The sequence below is a fragment of the Crocodylus porosus genome, unplaced genomic scaffold (assembly GCF_001723895.1).
Source record: "Crocodylus porosus isolate Cpor-Errol unplaced genomic scaffold, CroPor_comp1, whole genome shotgun sequence".
Taxonomy (NCBI): Eukaryota; Metazoa; Chordata; order Crocodylia; family Crocodylidae; genus Crocodylus; species Crocodylus porosus.
In genome coordinates, this window is record NW_017728909.1 from 45981065 (window position 1) to 46000614 (window position 19550).

The 19550-nt window shown below is 41.5% G+C and overlaps 1 protein-coding gene across 1 annotated transcript in view; it reads left to right on the forward strand.

The window, feature by feature from the left end:
- Nucleotides 1–19550, forward strand: part of HOMER1 (homer scaffolding protein 1) — a 149883-nt gene that overhangs the window by 120713 nt on the left and 9620 nt on the right. Inside the window, exons 7-8 of the mRNA XM_019532195.1 lie at nucleotides 11963–12073; nucleotides 12998–13078. Coding sequence (XP_019387740.1) covers nucleotides 11963–12073; nucleotides 12998–13078 — 192 coding nt within the window. The remainder of the gene's footprint in view (nucleotides 1–11962; nucleotides 12074–12997; nucleotides 13079–19550) is intronic.

A 19550-nucleotide genomic window follows, 5' to 3' on the forward strand; every position in this document is an offset into this window, starting at 1 on the left:
TTTTAAATCATTCTGCAACTATGCACTTCTATTAGAGCATGGCTATAGTGTGTGCTTGAGGGGCCAGTCATGTGACAAATTTAACTTCTGTCTGTGCCCTATATGTCCTTTTATAAGTGTCTGTTGCTCCGTACAGATGAGAGTTCAGTTGCCTCTTTGACACGTAGCTGAGGAGATAGAAACATATGCTGGGAAGTAGAGAAAACAGAGTTTGGTGGATGGAAATATGGTTCTCCCCCTGCTCTAATATGTCTTCCATAAAGCTTTCATCTGAGGTTCTAAGGTACTTGTAGCCAAGGCAAATTTATAATAGTGAGTTTCTAATATAGTTGCACGGCCAGTGAATCTAAGTTAGGGGCTGCTAAAACTATATTATACTTTGTATTTTTAAAGTAGAAGCTCACTTATTTCAAAGAGTGACTCGTGTAAGTACAGTTAAGCAACTGTATAGAGTTTACAGAATTGGTACCCCAAGTCCTCCAGGCTGGGAGCTGTAACAGACTCATATCCTCTCCAGACCAGGCATTGAGATGGACTTATAATGCGCACTGAATAATAGGCTTCATCTTACAACTTATCTTGTTTCTTCATACATTTACTGGTAATCTTTGCCTATTGCTTTTTATTGCCAAAATTATTTGTATTGCTTATAATTATCACTTATCTCTACAGCTCTATGTAATACTTTTTTATTTTTCATTAGAATCATAGAATCATAGAACAGGCAAGGGCCTGGACGATCATCAAGTCTAGTACCTTGCCACGCGCAGGAAGTATTGGGCTCAGATGAGCTTGGCAAGGTTTATCCTTATATCCAACCTCAATTTATCTTCTATTAATTTATGCCCATTGGTCCTCGTCCTCCCTTTAGGTGCCCTCCTGAATAGTTGTTCTCCTAGTTCTTGATGCTTCCCTCTGAGGAGCCCAGTTCCCCAGTCTCTCCTCATAGGGCCTACCCTCCTTGCCCTTAATCAAACTGGTGGCCCTTCTTGGTACCCTTTCAAGCTTATCTATGTCCTTCTTGAAGTGCAGTGCCCAGAACTGGGCACAGTACTCCAGCTAAGACCTTAGAAATGCTGAATAGAGAGAGAGGATTACCTCCCTGGATCTATTGGCCACACAGTGGCTGATGCAGGCCAGAGTTGTATTGGTCCTTTTGGCAGCCTCGTCACACTGTTGGGTCATATTTATCTTCCAGTCGATCGTTGCTCCCGGGTCTCATTCAGATGTTCTGCCAGCCAGTAGGTCACCACCCATTGTATAGCTGCAGTGAGGGTTCTTCCTACCCAGGTGAAGGACCTTGCTCTTCTCTCTGTTAAACCTCATCTGATTTCATTCTACCCATAAGTCCAGTCTGTCAAGGCCCTCCTGGATCTTTGCCCTATCCTCTGGTGTGCCTACGTTTCCCCACAGCTGGTGTCATCTGTGAACTTAATCATTGCACTTTCTACCTCTTCATCCAAATCATTAATGAATATATTAAATAGCCCTGGTCCAAGCACCAATCTGTGGGTGGACCCCACTGGAGACGCTCCTCCAAGATGGGGCCATCCCATCAATCACCACTCTCTGGGAGCAGCCTCTGAGGCAATTGCCACTTCACTGTAGACTGATCCAGCCCAATATTCTCCAGTTTGTTAGAGAGAATCCCATGGGAGACAGAGTCAAAGGCTTTACTGAAGTTTAAGTAGATGACATCAACCTTGTGTCCCTCATCCAGATGATTAGTGACCTGGTTGTAGAAGGACACAAGGTTCATGAGGCATGATCTGCCCTCAACAAAGCCATGCTGGTTGCTGTTTAGCACCCCATCCATTACCAGCTTGTAAGTTGATGGCCTCCTTAATCAACTTTTCAAAGTTTTTATGCGGGCCGAGGTCAGATTGACTGGCCTGTAGTTTGCATGTCATCTTTCTTCCCTTTCTTAAAGATGGGCATCACATAGGCCCTCTTCCAGGAATCTGGGACCATTCCTGAGTTCCACAACTCTTCAGATAGCTTGGCCAATGGTGCTGCTATAAGTTCAGCTAGTTCTTCCAGGACTCTTGGGTGTAGGTAGTCTCTCTGGTCCAGTGGACTTGAAAATGTCCAAGCATTGTAAAAGATCCTTCACCCTGATTATTTTCAGTAACTCTTATTAACCCTACTGTGCATTTCTTTCATCCATGATAACCTTTACCTCTTTAGTATGTATTGAAATGAAAGCTCTTCTGCTTTTTTTAAAAAGAAGAATTCAAACTTTGACTTCAAAAATTAATTTTACTTTTGTATCTATTTCACTTACCTTTAAATATTGGCACACTTTTTACAAGAACTATGCACAAATGCCCTCTCAGTTTATTTTTAAGAACTGATTTATTCAGTGGATTTATTTATATTAAATATAAAGTATATCCAGTTACTATCTAGATAACTCAATTAACCTACATCCATTTGCTTTCCCTTTAACCCTATCTTTCTGATTCACCTCTGTTTTCTTTCTCTATAATACAGGTCTAAGTACTGGGAAGAAAGATTAAATCCATGTACACTGAACCTGTAGAGTTCTCAGTAGATAATGGAATGGTTCCTTTTGATGTTTTGAGTATTTTTCTCAGCTGACGTCAAGAATACACTGCAGTACAATACTGTAGGAAAAAATATTTTTTTCAAAAACACATGAAAATATTTAAAAGGATGCATGCAGATCTTTCCCCCTTCAAATCTCCAAAGAAAATTTCTCACAGGTTAAATGATTCCAGTCAAGATCTTAGCCATGAGTTATGAATCTGTTCTCCATTAATCTGCTCAGATGCAGTTTAACAACAACGATTTATCTTAACACTGTTTGAGAAACATTTCTACATACTGGTGATAAGTTTCTTCACTCAGAAAGGGATGAAAATATTTGCAGTTCAGAAAAAGATATACAGCAAAAGCTTTGTTATCTGGTACTCATGGGGAACGGGGGGTGCCGGATAACAAAATATACTGGTTAATTCAGAGGCCTGAACACGTGTCTTTGCCTGCTTGGGCTGCCACCCCTCCTGCTGCACCGCTGCCCCTCTCATGGGCCCCACGGACCCCGAGGGACAGGGAGGCGGGCCCTGCACAGCCTGCTATGCCCTGGGTCATGGGGGCTTGGCAGTACAGGCTGCTTTGCCCCGGGTCATGGGGGCTCGGCAAAACCCGAAGTGCCACAGTGGGCACTTCCAGTTTCATGTTTGCCTTACAAGCCAGTATGCCGGTTAATAGAGCATGCTGGTTTGTAAGGTGGTGGATAACGTGGCTTTTACTGTACTGTATTTTCTTGCATACAACACGCACCTTTACCTCCAAAATTGAGGTTCATGTGTTAAGTGGGGAATCTGAATTTCTTCCTGAGATAGAACACTTTGCTTTAATTCGTGTTCCACAGTGCAACTATTGCATTACTATTCAGGCTGCTGAGAGAGTCAGTTGATTTAATGGTTCATGGGTCTTCACTCCAGAAGTGTTAACAGTTGTCTCTCTTTTTTAATGGTCTTGATGTTCCACCAATCAACCTAACTTTTCTTAGGATAATTCTGCTGTGTGCTAGCTGCTTTTGGTCTGTTTTGGAGCTTTGGAGACTGTTTAGCTCTTTTCAAAAACATAGAGAATGATTTTGTCACCCATGGAGACTAGTCCTGAGGAACATCCAGGGCTTCAGCTTTAGTTAAGCAGGAAAGGGAGGATGAATAAACTGAAGATTAGGTTCTGTCCTTTCTCTGTGCAACCATTTCTTTTTTTCATTCTACCTTTCAAAAATGCAGTGCAATATTATATCTCAGGGCATGGTGTATGTTAGAAAATACAGTATTTTTTTTTTAAAAAGGAGAGCTGCTACAGAAAAATATTAAGGCACCAATAATACCATTAATCTCGGTTAGCTATCTCTAAGAAGGAAAATACTGTATGTATGAATAAATTATGAAAGTGCTAACCCCAGATTCTATCTATGCCTTGCAAAACATGGAAAATACTCATTCAATTTTTGCATGCTACCCCAGAAGTAAATCATTATGTGGAACTATAAACATGTAAGCATGTAACCAAAACTTTAATATTATTGGAATTTAGATTTGATTCTAATATTATATTAGAATTAGAACATTACATTTCGGAAGCATGTAACCGAAATGCTAATATTATAAAAGCCTTTGTCTGTCTGTCTGTCTGTCTGTCTGTCTGTCCATACGCTTTATTCACATTCTGATTGGTTGCCTGGAACAACCAATCAGTGCTCCAAGAGCGTTCCAGACAGGAGACAGTGGTGTGGTGGAACAGCGCCATGATGTCAAGGTTGGAGTGGGGGGGGAAGACGGGGGGCAAGGCCAGCACCGCTGACCTGCTCTTCCACCCCTGGCCCTGCATCCTGCAGGTGGCAGTGGCACAGGGTGCTGGCTGAGGGGGATGGAAGGGATGGCAGGGCAAGCTTCCACCCCTGCTCCTGGGAGACAGCAGCTGCGTGGGGTGGTGGATGATGGCACTCTGTCCCCCCATCCCCGCCCTACCCCCTGTCATTCCTGATGGGCAATCGGCTAGTAATAATAGAAATGTATAATGAAAAAATATACTTCCTAGAAAATTCTTCAACTAGAAGGAAGAAAACTGAGAAAACAAGAAGAGAAGGAATATGATTCAATTCTTGGGCCTCCCTGGAAGAGGAAAAGATTCCTAGTTCCAATTTTTTTTTAATTCTAGCTTTCTAATTTACAGAAAATTCCTAAGAAATAATATGGAGCATGCATACAGTACATATTGGATGAGAGAGACCTCAACCAATCCTATGTGTTTGTAAAATACAAAAGTTGGAAAAGTATCCTAGTCCTAGTCGCTCTGCCACTTAAAAAAAAAAAATCCTAAAATAGGCATAAAAGCTCATTAACATATAGAAATGGACTGATAATTCTATTCCAGAACTAGTATTTTTTACTTCAAAGGAAATATACATCCTTAAATCAAGCCTGAAAAATCCACAGGGAACCTGGAACCCAATATCCAACCTGCCCAAAGTACCCTGAAGTACTATAGTACGTTCTACAGACTCATCAAATCTATCAAGACTTTGAAAGGCTTAAAATTTACCAGTCATTGTCATTATGAGCAAATGAAGTGCTAGGGACCCAGTTCAGCAAAATACTTAAACATACGCTTAATTTTAAGATGTGCTTGAAATACTTGCTGAATGAGAGCCCATAATTTCATTCTCTAACTATATTAGTGGGGAGGTGAGCAGTCAGAGGGACTGCTTGTGTGAATAATGACTTATCAGTGCTACCAGTGAGCATGATTGTGTGCATAACTGCTCACTAGTGCAGGGGTTTTTGACCTTTTTGGATCCCCCAGCAGCCAGATGTGGAGCAATGTACCCCCGGGTGGCCAGACATGGAGCCATGGGGTGGGGGGACGGTTGGTGTGTGGCCGAACACAAAGCAGCAGCACCACGTGCAAGCCTCCCCTGTCTTCTGTGTTTGCTTGGGCAGGCAGTGGCAGCATGGGATGGTGCATAGTGGCACTCCATCCCTGCCCACCCACACATACCCCCTAGGCCCTTCTCAATTACTGCCAGGGGTACACATACCTCCAGCTGACATCCCCTGCACTAGTTCAAATTAAAGGTTCACAGTTTGGTTTTATCATACCAAGAAAGACATTTTTAAAAATGGAAATGGAAATTAAGATGACAAAATAGGATGACAGAAGGAATGGTGAGATGTTAATGAATGTAGCAGTTCATCCACTAGAATATAGAATCTTACACTAATTATAATATGATGCCTATTCATGGATGTTTTCCACCCCCAAGTCTGTCGCTCTCAATTCTGCTTACTCTAGTTACTCTTCTAATGACCTGAAGTGATGTTACGTTTTACTTGAATAGTTAAAAAGCTAGATAAGTATAACTTACAGCCTAGCCTGTAATTAAGAAGCAGCTAAATATTAGCCTCCTAGTACTATGTGGTTAGCATGGCAAGATTATAGTTTTCATTTATATTTCTATATGCAGTTACTATCATTCTAATTTATTTATAGCAAATGTGTACATGGGCCATTCGATATTTTAACATTTCATTTTGTGTCTTCATGTCTCATAAGTGCACACACAATTGTTATAACCATGTGCAGATTTTGAACAATTGTTGTGTATGGACCCTACTAATGTGAACCTATAAGTGGGTACTGTTGTGCTAGGAACTGCACAAACAAGTGAAAAAAGACAATCCCTGCCTCAGGAAGGCTATAATCTTAAATTATGATAAGAGACAGGAGAGATGGTACAGGTAGCAGGAAAGTATGCTGATGTCAGAATTGTACACAAGGCTTTCTCTTTATGAAAGAAAGGTTTCTGTTTCAGGATGGGTTGTAGTTGATTTCTGATATTTCATGAGAACTTATACTCACACACAACAAAATGATCTTCATCTCTCACAGAAAAAATCCAAACTACAATAAGAAAAACTAAAAAGCTTGTCCTGTCAGCAAAAGATATTTTCCACCTGGTTTGCCTCTTTTACTTCCAATGCATACAAAATGATTTTTAATGTTTCTTGGACCACTAGTCATGAAAACAAATAAATTCAAGCTGAAACAAAGAAAATAGAGCAAATATATTCTATCCAGGTCATTGCCTTAGGCTTTACTTTCTGTTACCGCTGCATTCAATTGTACATTTTTCATACTGCATCATTATTTATCCCATCATACTTTACAGATTTTGGAGTGGGTTACATACAGCTTTTTTTCCTACAGGCATTCTTGGTGGTGTTCTCTTCTTGCATATTCTTGGCATCTTCTCAAAACCATAGAAAAACAATAATTTGAATACCTTTCTTGTCAGAGTAAATGCATTTTAATAGTGAATCTGTTGTCTAGCTTGTAATTTTAAGGTCAAGATCCACAAAAGATTTTAGGCATGTGATCAAATAATAGGAGGAAGGCACCTACATATCTTTGTGGATCTTGACCTGAAATATTAATTTTTCACTGACAATAAATAAAGTTGTTGGCAGTAATGTTATTTTCTTAACATAATCAGTGAAAGAGAGACATCAGATTTATAAGAGAAGAATACAGCAAAGTTCAGACAGTGTAACTTATAGGTTGCAATCAGTATAAAATAATGTAATATTATAGAACTTGTTTTATTTGCTGCTTCTTCCTTTCACTAGTTCAACTGCTAGCTTTTATGTGCCCAGTCATTTTGAGGAACCACACTGTTGAGTGTCCAAGTTCCTTCTTCTTAGGGATAATTAGGTGCCTAAGAAAGATATTAATAGAAGCTAGCAAGCTGAAGGGAGCTGGCCATCTAGCCACTATAAAATGCTGAGGAGAAAGGTGGGACTTTACCCTGCTTTTCTCCAACAGTTAGGTATTTCCCTGCACTTGGGATTCACAGCTGTTAACCTTTTTTTGAAGACAGGTCAGATATTTCTTATGAAATAATACAGGGGAGAAGGAGTTGGTCCTTTCATAGATTTCATAGACATTATGGCTGGAAGGGACCTCGGGAGATCATCGAGTCCAGCCCCCTGCCCAAAGGGGTATCTGAAGAGCAAGTTCCTCCTCCTCATGCTTTGTCTGATGTGGAGTAAAACTTGAATTCTGGTCTCCCACCTTCCAAGTGAATGCTCTAACTGCCAGGCTAAAACATACTCTGGAATATGAACAGTTGAAGCTGTTACACTTCATGTAAAAAATTAAATATTCATTAAACCAGAGGCTAGAACCCAAGAATCCCAAATAAGTGCTATAATCATCAGGATTTACAACTGTACGCACTCTCTCTGTGGGGAATATTTGATTATTTGGTCAAAGTGGAACAACTTTGCCAAAGGGACTGATATTGACCCACCTTAGAAGACCATGCATGCTATTGTAGAGCACACATTTAGAAGGTGAGAAGGTTGAGGTACAAACCCCACCCCATACCAAGCAGGAAAGGATGGATTTGAACCTTGGATTTCCACATCCCAGCTGAACACTGGAAACCATTCAGATATTGGGTTTAAGAGACCTGCTCCCACCTTCATTCAAGGGAAGTTAAGACATGTTTGAAAATGTTTATTGGATTACACTAGAGGTGCACCAATACTTCGGTCTGATGTCAGATTGGTACCGATATAAAGAAAATTGTCCATATTGGAAATTGGCTCGATGTGACCAATAATTTGGCAGATAAATGTTCATGCGTGCACGCAGCCACAGCACAGTACTCAGGCAGCAAGGAGCAGAGCTGCATGCAGGTGGTAAGTCCATTGTGGTAGAAGGGGAGGGGGGAGGGAAGGGGCATGGGGGGCAGATCAATGCCCCCCATGGTAAGGGAGGGGGCAGGGATAAGTGCTGCACAGATGGGGCATGGCAGGGTGGGGGGCTCCTGCTGCTGCTTGCACCCCGGGAGGTCACGGGAGGAGCATGTGCCCCTGGATCTGCATCGGGCAGGGTGAGGAGGGGTGGGTAGTCTGAAGCCGGGGCTACAGATCTTGGGCTACAGCCATCCTAAATTTTGCCATAGCCCTGCTCCCAGCACCACCGCCACCACATACCTGGTGGAGCCCCGGCTCAGTGCCCCAACTCCACTCACTTGCCAGGAAGAAACCAGGGCTGCACCAGGCACGTGGCAGCAGCAGTGCTGGGAGCAGAACTACAGTGAAATTTGTGGGGGCTGCATCCCCCTCCATAGCCCCCTCCCCAAGCCCAGCCCCTGCTGAAAAGTTCCCAGCACAGCCCCCCTGCTCCGCAAAGATCTGGGGGCATGCGCCCCCACCATGCCCTCCCAGGGTGCAAGCAGCAGTGGGAGCCACCCCCCTGATAAGCCATGGCTTCATTGCACACCCTGCCCTGCCCTATCCCAACTGGGCAGCGCCTGCCCCTGCCCCCTCCCTCAATGCAGGGGGCGTTGATCTGCCCCCCACACACACACACCTCTTCCCTCCCTTCTCCCCTTCCAGCACAATGGACTTAGCAGCTGGACTCAGCTGTATTGGAAATTGGATCTGTATCGGCCAATATGCCTCCTTAAAAATCGGCTATTGGTATTGGCCCAAGAAATTTCTATCCGTGCACCCCTAGATTATACCCACAGACAAAATAACTGAAGTTCTGAAATGCTTGGCAGCACCAGTGGCAGAATCTTAGGGATCAAAGGGATTTTAAGTGGCAGCTGAACAGGGATATTGAGAATTTGTTGCATCTAAATGCTAGTTTTTCATGCCCAAAGTGTTACTTAAGCCGTCAGGTCCTTTTGTGCATTTAGCGCAAAGTGTTTGTATTAGTCACACTTCTTTTATTTGTTTTTTGCAGTGATAATGATGAAATACATTTATTATCTGCAGTCATAAATATCCTAAAGAGATTCCTATCTTTGTTTAGTTATAGTAGTTTGAGTTATTCCTATTAAGTGAATAGTCATGGAGTTTGTAAATTTTAAAAACACAAATAACTCTGGCATCAATTTTCTGATATGAGAGTAGAAGATTTTTCATTTGGAAGAATCCCAGCAGATAAGGCAGTTCCATCTACATGACCAAGACTATCCTCCCAGAAGTTGTGAATTATTTTGTCTTTTGTTTTATATGGTGGATGTGAGAAATGTACACGTTACATTTCTACCAGAAGAATCACTGCTCTCCCAGTAGAAACTATGGGTGGACAAGTGTTCATTCAACTTCTCCTGTGGGGAGGGGAGAATGCCCTCTGCAGGAGAAAGATCTTCCAGGTATCATCTTGGAAGATTGCCTTGCAAACAAATGCCGGTATGCTCCTCTCCCAGTCTGGGAGGGGAGAGGAGCGGAGGGGAGCAACAGCCACTGTTCCCTGCCTCTTCCCAAAGCAGATTTCTCAGAAATTTTCACTACTAGAAATGAACACCCATTTGAGGTCTACGTAATCATACATTTCCTTTAAAAGTCACTTGTACTTGTCATGGAGGTTACTGCTCTCCCGTTGTTTTTGGAGAGAAAAGGGTACTTGTCCTCCTTCCCTGTTTCCTTTTACTTTAATCTTTAATAACCCTACTTTTCCTTATTCCCCTTGACCAGCAGACAAGTTTTTAAACTTGAAAAAGCAGTTTATAATCTGGGATAGTTGATATAACTACAGCTTTTGAGACTGTAAAGGTGCTACTTCAGAGTCCGCTGCTAGGCCACTTTATCCCAGAATCCTGACTCCAGGGAGCAAGAAGGGGCAAGTTATCACCTGCCTTTGCCTCTCACATTGCTGACAGCCACTGTTTCTAATTCTTGCCTTCCTAGGCCACGTCCAGATAAGTGCAGCCATGTTAGTGCCACAGACATATCTGAGGTACCACATACTGCATGTTCTGTTGTTCTCTGTGCTTCAGGGGAGTAGCGCAGAGGGGTTTTTTGACTTCTGGATATCCAGGGGTCAAAAAAACCTATGGAGAAAAAAAACAGAGTTGTGCACGTGGCAGTAGTGTGCACTGCCCAAAGCCAGAGCCTGACTGGCCAGAGCCACACTCCACTGCCAGCCAGGCTCTGCATAGCAGGATTGTCACTGCTGCAGCCATGGGAGGCCCCCAAAACTCCAAGTAAGGCTGCTGGCCCCAGCTTCCCCTACCCCTCCTGGGATAACTTGCTATGTGCTAGCACATGGGTGCCACAGGTGTTCCCCATGGACAACTAGTGGTGGCACATGGTACACTGCCACTAGTTTCTAGGGAACAAAACGTCCATGCACATCTGGATGCAGCCCTAGAGTGTACTCAGTCTTCATAAAGGGTCATCCATACAAGAGAATTTCATAGAGGGGAAAGCATTTTTGTCTTTATATTTTGGTAACCCACATCACGTGTATTGCTTCAAAAAACTTTTACACAAAATTTAGAGCTACTACAAAGAGATGCAACTCCATTGGCTTCAATAAATGTACACGGATCGAAATCGTCTGAAAATCTGGCCCTTTTTTATGAAATGCTTCATAGTTATGGAGCACATGCATTTGTATTTAAGTAAAAAAGTAGTAATTATGGTCACTAAAGGATACTGTACTTTTAGATTTAGGGTGGAAATAGCTCATCTAGAAAATTGTGTTTTCAGGCTTTGTGCAGGAATAGTTTAATGTTATTTATTAATAATCTGGCAGCACTGTGAAAAAAAACCTCATAGTCACTCCATCAGTGGTCTGAAAGTTTTATGAACGTTGACATTTTTATGTAGTTTATGACAGTGCAGATTGTAATTCATAGGTGTACAAAATATGGCCCATTGTTCTCTCGGGCATCATTTGTCTCTGAATAAAAGGCAAGCTAACATCTCTTCAAGTAAAAATGTGTATATGCCATCACAATGCATTTTATCCAAGGACAAATGGAAGGAGTAATCAAGAGAACTGTATAGGACAGTGTGTGTAGCCACTGGCTTTGTGACCAATAGGGGAAGTCTGAAAATATAAAGAAGTTCAGATGTTGTTAGCCATGTGTGAGTAGGTAAGTATGCAGTATTAAATTTTCTGTGCGATTCAGAAATTGAAGTTGAGAAAAGTTAATGGTTCACAAGGTGTACATTGTGGCTTAGTTGGTTAGCATGGTACAGTATTAAGAACTTTAGAAGGATAGATTAGATTAGACAAATTTGTGATCAGTCTTCTAACCACCTCTAGAGAAAGGTAGTGCTGCTTCTTCCATGACCATTTTCAAAGCAAATACATTTCTATGTTCAAATGGCTTTTTTCATACAATAGTATCTTTAACTCTCACAGAAATGTCAACAAAAAATATTTCAGGTGAGGCAAATACTATGCATAACAATAGGGTAAAGAATTTTGTATTAATTTTCACAAATAAAATTTAAATTGGTTTAAGTGAAAATTATTGTTCAGACTCAAGAAGCGTGTTTCAGCAGATGTACACTTCAGATATAAGTGGTAATGCAAAGAGGCCATAGTACCTTGAAATTCCATTGTCGGTTCATTCTTTGTCTATTGTTGATATTTTTCTCCATAGGTGACTGAGCTGGAGTGTGTGAGTAGTCAAGCGAATGCAGTTCACACACATAAAACAGAATTAAACCAGACGATACAGGAATTAGAGTCAACACTGAAGAAAAAAGAAGAGGTATATACCAAACTTTATTCATAGCAAGGAAACTGGGTTAAAAAATATGTGCTTTATAAAAGTTTTTATTGTTAAATTTTAAATCTCTGGTGAGCACAGTATTCATTCCTGTGCGTGGAATAAAATAAAAATAATTCTTTTTTTTTTGGCCTATTTGAAACTAATATTTTTTCTCATATATTAACTGTTACAACTGTTGTTTGGATCTGGTGTATCTAAGCCAAAAATCTACTTTTAGTTCTGTTCCATCTCCTCAACTATCTCTTCTTGCTAAAGAAATCATGCACTGAGGCACATACATCATTTCTTCACAGCAGCGGTCCAAGCAAAACTTCAGATTCCAACTGTAGGCAACTGATATCTGTAAAAGTATTTAGTTTAAAACACAGCTGCAAGTAATGCCTTCCCTTTTCAGAGAAGCGAGATTCATAGAAAGAAATTTAAAATATGCCCTCTGTTTTAAAATTAGTTTATATTCCTTACTTATAAGCCATGAAAGTCCTGTTGTTTTCTTAGAGGTACATTTTATCCCCTACCTGGTTCTGCTTAATGTGCCTTCAGACAGGTTCTGAGCCAAAAGCAAGAAAGCACAGGAGAAAATAATAATCCAGTCCTTCTCAGGGGAAGAGGGGTGGGGGCCAGGTGAACAAACTGTATACTTTGATGGCAAACATGTTACTTATTGCATTTTGAGCAACAACTCATATAACTCAGTATAGGAGTGTAAATTTCTAACATGCAAATGAATACAATACAGAAGTTGCTGAAGCCATGCTATTAGTGATTTTTACATGTAACACACTGGAAATGTCAAGGTAAGCAGTTGTTCAGTGTCATAATTAGAATGATTTGGACAGAAGAGAATAAGTATATTATCTGTAACCTGTGTTCAGGTCAGGTAATAAGTTGTTTTTCTTCCCTCAGGAAATAGAACGATTGAAACAAGAAATTGACAATGCCAGAGAGCTTCAGGCACAGAGGGACTCTTTGACCCAGAAACTACAGGTAAGCTACACTATTGTGTATATTAATTTAGATTTTTTCAAATGAGCAGTGGATGGATGCATACATTTATTATATATACAACTCTCTTCCTCCTGGCTAGATTCAACCAGGCTGGCAGACAGGAGTAACTTGCCTATTCCTGAACAAGCTTGGACCCTTCTGTCCTTGGGAAATTCACATCAAATTGCCATCTTGGGGGTCATCATTGACCACAAAATGAACATGAGCCTGCAGTGTGATGCTGCAGCTAGTAAAGTTCGACCAAAACTCTGGCTTGCATCCATTGATGCTTCTCAAGCAAATCCCGGGACGTCATTCTCCTGCTGTACTCAGCTTTGTTGAGGCTGCAGCTGGAGTGTTGCATCCAGTTTTGAGCTCCACAATTCAAAAAGAATGTGGAGAAGCTTGAAAGAGTCCAGAGAACAGCCACGCGCATGAGCAGAGGTCAGGAAAACAGACTTTACAACAACAGGCTGAGAGCCATGGGGCTCTTTAGCCTGGAAAAGTGCAGGCTCAGGGGTGATCTGATGGCCACCTATAAGTTTATCAGGGGTAACCACCAGTTTCTGGGGGAACATTTGTTCACCAGAGCACCCCAAGGGATGATGAGGTTGAACAGTTATAAACTACTGCAAGACCATTTCAGGCTGGACATCAGGAGCCAATGCGACGAAGCAATAGGCAGAGCCAACTGTACCCTGTCATGCATCAACAGGGGCATCACTAACAGGTCCACAGAGGTCTTGCTCTCCCTCTATGCGGCGCTGGTCAGGCCGCAGCTGGAGTACTGTGTCCAGTTCTGGGCACCGCACTTCAAGAGGGATGTGGAGAACCTGGAGAGGGTCCAGAGGAGGCCACTCATATGGTCGGGGGCCTTCATGGCCAGCCCTATGAGAAGAGGCTGAGGGACCTGAATCTCTTCAGTCTTCGCAAGAAGAGACTGAGGGGGGATCCTGTGGCTGCCTACAACCTTATCGGGGCCACCAGCAGGGACTTGGGGAAAATTTGTTCACCAGGGCCCCCCTTGGAGTTACCAGGAACAATGGCCACAAGCTGAGGGAGGATAGGTTTAGGTTAGATATTAGGAAGAACTACTTCACTGTAAGGGTGGCCAGAGCCTGGAATAGGCTTCCCAGAGAGGTGGTGCTCTCACCTTCCCTGGAAATCTTCAAGAGGAGACTGGATAGGCACCTGGCTGGGGTCTTATGACCCCTCCCACCCCCCAGTGCTCCTTCCTGCCCATGGCAGGGGGTTGGACTAGATGATTTGTCTAGGTCCCTTCCGACTCATTGATTCTATGATAAGAATTTCTTTACTGTCCGACCCCCAAGGTCTGAAACAGCCTGCCATCAGAGGTGCTTCAAGCACCTGCAATGAACACCTTCAAGAGTAAGTTGGATGCTTATCTTGTTGGGATCCTATGACCCCAGCTGACTTCCAGCCCTTCAGGCAGGGGGCTGGACTTGATGATCTTCTGAGATCCCTTCCAGCCCTAATGTCTATGAATCTGCCCTAGTGTTCTATTTTTTAAGGAGAAATCAGTTTTAGGTTGCAACTGGAGCTCCATGGAAGGCACTCTAGTAGAAGCTGCATAGAATTTGTTCTGCATTATTGCATATTCTGACTGTATCCGTACATTAGCCAGTGCTTTTCCCATTTGGGTTCTAGTTGCTTTCCACAGGCCTCCTCAGCACACTTGCTGCCATGGAGCATTTTTCTCAGGTAGCCATTTTGTAAATGTTTTTGGAGTTGGACCCATTAGCAAATTGGAAATGGGATATCCACCATTTTACTTCTCAAAGTCTGTTTAAGTTAAAACCCATGTGAAAATTGTTATCCTGACAGTTCAGTAGTCTTCAATCTACTGAACAACAAACTAACTAAATACAAGTTGTTGGTCTCTGTCTAGGTCTTTTTTTAAACGTTTGTTACTCAGGCAACTGTAGAAACAAAATTCCAATGCAGGAGTAATACAAAGAAATTCTGTAAAGTTTAATTTGCTACATCTTTAAAAAAAAATATACAACAACTCTTATAATTTATCAGGTATTATTTATATAATGAATATATTAATAATTATATGATTCAGTAATTTTGTGCACAAACTAAAACTTCCTTTACTGGGGCATTCAATAGATAATCCAGTAGGTCCAAAGGGATGTTATCACTTACCACAGTAGTTATCACTCTGGTCACTTCCTCCCAGAATATTTGCACCTCTGGGCACAGCTGCCACAAATGTGAAAGAAGCCTCTTTCTCCTCAGCCTCTCCAGGATGATGTATTAAGGTGCCATCCTACCCTGCGTTTGTTAGAAGATATGTATTCAGTCTTAGCTGGAGATAGGTACCATCTGTGGAGTATTTTGTAAAAGTTTATTTTTGTAAAACAGATATAGAAGGTACTGTTTCTCTCTATTTAGCCATCTCAGTATTTTTCCCCCCAGTCTTTCCCAAGCTTTCATTTGCTAAATCTCTTCTGTCCATCTCTTTCTCTATTAAAATTGCATATACTTTAGATAATAGCTGTCCAACCAATGGTCTGGGGACTAAGGGATTAAGTTGCAATCCCCAGGCTCCTACCCATCTGTCCCTCCCCCATCACTCCAGAGTCTTGGGGCTCCCTCTGCCTATCCCTTCTCCAGGGGGCAATGCAGCACAGCATGGGAAGCAGAGGGTGAGGTTGGGGCCACGTGGACGTAAGGTGCAGCAATGCAGGGGAAGGAGTGCCCACATGGGTGCGTGGTGTGGCTGGGGATGTCCATATAGCATGCTGCCCGGCGGGTCTCTGCCTTGCCCTGTTGTGGTCCATGTGCAGCCCCTGCTGGTGCAGCCCACAGAGTGGGCAGCCCCCAGCTCCTTAGAAGTTGGATAGTCCTGCTTTAGAGAGAATCCTTTTTCTGTGGTCTCAGTTTATTTTTGTTAACTAACAACAATGTTGGCAATTTTGGCAGAAGTCAGAATCTGGCTGGTGATAAAACTATTTCATCATTTCTAGCAGAGATGGGCACTAATTGAAACCCTGTGCCCAAACATGAATAAAGTGTAAATCTTGGAAATCCTTGTCTGAGTGGCATGCCTTATGCCCACATTTAATTCCTAAAGTAAGTCTTCACATATCTAGGTTGAGACATATCAGAAAGGTACATTTCTGTATCTGTATCTGTTCTATGAATAGTAGGTACTGTCGTTTTGGAACTTTACTTAAATATTTACATACATATATACATATTTAGTATTATTTTTAACTGAACAATCAGTATCACTTCAGAGTTTTGCATGTCATTTTATGATGGGCTTTTACTTTAGAAGATAAAAATAATTTAAACAATGTAACAAGATTTTTAGTTAAAATTAAAATTGTCAAAGGGGAAAAAAAGAAAAACGTGTTTATTGGGTAGGTACTTCATTATAATGATTCCATTTGTCCTTTTCTATTTGTGATAGTTAGAAGCATGTGTCCCACAAATTATATTTCCCTTTCATATTTGCCACATGCATAAAATGCATTATAAAACTCAAGTGAAGTGATCTTGCATGTTGTTTGGATTTTATTATTCAGCATCAGATTTCATCAAATAGGAAGCTGTGTTTTGGTGAAATATACAAACTATTGCCAATCTGTAAAACACACTATTATAAAATAGGAGCATTAGTTAAATTACAAGATCTTATAAAAGAAAGTTTTTGGTATTTATAGCACATCAGATTCAGGGTGAATGATTCCCTTTTAATTATTATTAAAAAAGGAGTTTAACTTTCTTCCTTCACATTTCTGTTTAATGAAAATAATTTGCTTTTAACTTGAAAAAAAATCTTTGTAATATTTTGCCTCCTACAGATTCTTTTATATGGAAGTAAATCTGAAAAAGCCTATATTAGAAAATAAATTACTTGGCTGGTCATGTTCTGTATTTTATTTACTTAATACTTCAGATATTTGTGCTTGGCTAAACATCTCTTATAGCAAATTTTATTTTATTTGATCATGGAGAGAATTTATAGGCTTGTGTTTCATGCTACTTTGGAGCTCTGGAAGTGTATGGGATGCCATACTTCATCTGCTTCACTTTATATTGAAAGTTTTGCTCTCTTTTGGAATGATGTCAGAATATGGGAATATTCTGTGAAAAAAATTGTGTTAGTGCAATGCTATGGTGATAACTGCAGCACTCAAAGTGAGGAATCTCAGAGTTACAGTTGAAAAATCCTCCTAAAATGTATTTCATCTATAAGTTATTCATAAAATTATTTAGTGTATATACTGGTATCATATAATCCAAAATGCCTTCTATAGCCTGCTTAAAAATGAGTTAGTAAACAGTACACCCGGTTGCTGGCTTTTTGAAACAGGAGCTATCTTTTGGTGGAGCGTTTATACAGTGCCCTGGCCTTTGATTGGCAAACTACAATTAATATATAATCATATGACTACAGTTATATAATTGATATATAATATATTAGAGATTATAAGTGTGTGTATATGTGTGTGTTTGTGTGCATATGCACATACATATAATATTTAACAATTTAAAAGAAAACAAGCATGAAGAAAAAGATTTATAAAATATAAAATTCAATATCTGGAGTTTTGTACAGGTTTCTGAATTTGTTTTTCCCTCATCTAAACTGTTTAAGGGATTACATCATTCTAAAGCAGAAGCTCTTAAACTGGCCCACTGAGCTCTAATCTGCATGCATGTGTGTACAGGACTTGTAGTACACATCATAGTGCTGACCCAACTCATTTTCTCCCATTACAAATGGGAGGAAGGTAGTCTACAAACAAAATGTCTCTACTGAAATATAGCCCACATAAAGCTGAAAGGATGGTGTGACAGGGGGGCACATTTGAGGTCGCGTCTCAAGCTAGCCTGCCCACCTGTTTACGGGGCAGTCTGCCCAGTCTCTTCTGCCATGACTTTGCTATTACAATAAACTGGTAGTAAATGCGGGAGGCTCCCTTTTACATGCCCCAGTGCCAGAGGGCGCTATCCAAACCTCCCCTATACCATGGCCAATGCCTCACAGATGGCATCCAAGATGTAATCATATCCTGGCTCCTAACTCCAGCCTCTCTCATTGGGCTTCTTGCTGCTCACTCATACTGGGCTCCTTGCCCCACACACACACTCTGGGCTCCTTGCCTCTTGCTAGGCGCCATGCCCCTTGCTAGACTCCATGCCCTTTCCCAAACTAGACTCCTTGCCCCTCATTCACTCTGGGCACCTTACCCCACTCTGTACCCCCTTTGGTCCTGCTGACCTCCTTGCCTGATTACCCACTAGGATCTGGGGGCTGGAGTTATGGGGTGCCTCTCCTCACCTTTCACCAGGGAGGTAACTGGCCAGGCATTTCTGGGGAACTCCCTTGCCACAAGGAGCCCCACCAGGCCACCTTACCCAGTGCAGTTTCAGGTCATGCCCAGGACCAATGAGGTCTCCTCTGTCCCCATAGCCTCACCCTTACCTCCAGTGTGTTCCAGGAGCAGCTCAGCCCGATGTTGCCTCCTTGGCTGCTCAACACAGACTGCTGCCTCTCTGGCCTATGTTTGAAAATGGCCACCCTCATCAGGTACCTGGTGGCTGCCTGCTCCTGCCATTAAAGTGGCAGGCACCAAAAATGCACTGCCACAGATGGAAATAGAACATCCTGCATTTGTGCTAGGGGGCTGGATTAGGTGGCCCTGGAGGTCCTTTTGGATGCAGTGTTTCTATGATTTTAGAAAGAAAAAGTATAAATAGTGCTAGTAGTTTGAGATATCCATAACATTATGTTTGGTTCGAAATCCTTGAATGCAGCCATCTAAGATTAACTAATACCCTCCTTTGCCACATCAAGAAACCAGATATCTTTGGCTAAGTTCCACTTACCCGTACAACTCAGACAACCACAGCTGAGACCTGTCCACTGTAGAACACAGACTTCTGAAAGTGAAATGACAACATTTGCGCTCTAGAGCCAGCTTAAATTTTAGAACAATGTATTAGGCGAACTTTGACGTTAGACAGCTCCAGAACTAAAATATCTTTAGTTCTAAGGTGTTGATCTAACCAAATCAAGGTGCTGATGTAACTGTCTTTTCCTAAATCCAACAGCAAGTTCTACCCTGTATGCAGAGGAAAAGTTTTAAATGTCCAGTGTAAAAACCATTGAATAGATTTACTTCAAATGTGGTTTATTCTGTGAATCTCATTACAGCTTGGAAAACAAGTTTGAACAAGACCAGTTCAACCATGTTTCCATATTCTTGATCAAAATATATGAAGAAGTCAGTAATCGGGATGTTTTTTAAACATAGTTTACCCCATTTTAAACAATTTGTTCAAACATTTAAAGAAGAAAAACAATTGTTTCTGAACTGAGACCAAGCATGGGAATTTTTAGCAGACAAGGAATTTGACAGAATTATAGGAAACAGGAAAATGGAATTTAATAGCAGTTGGAAGTTAATCTAAAAATAGCATGCACAAT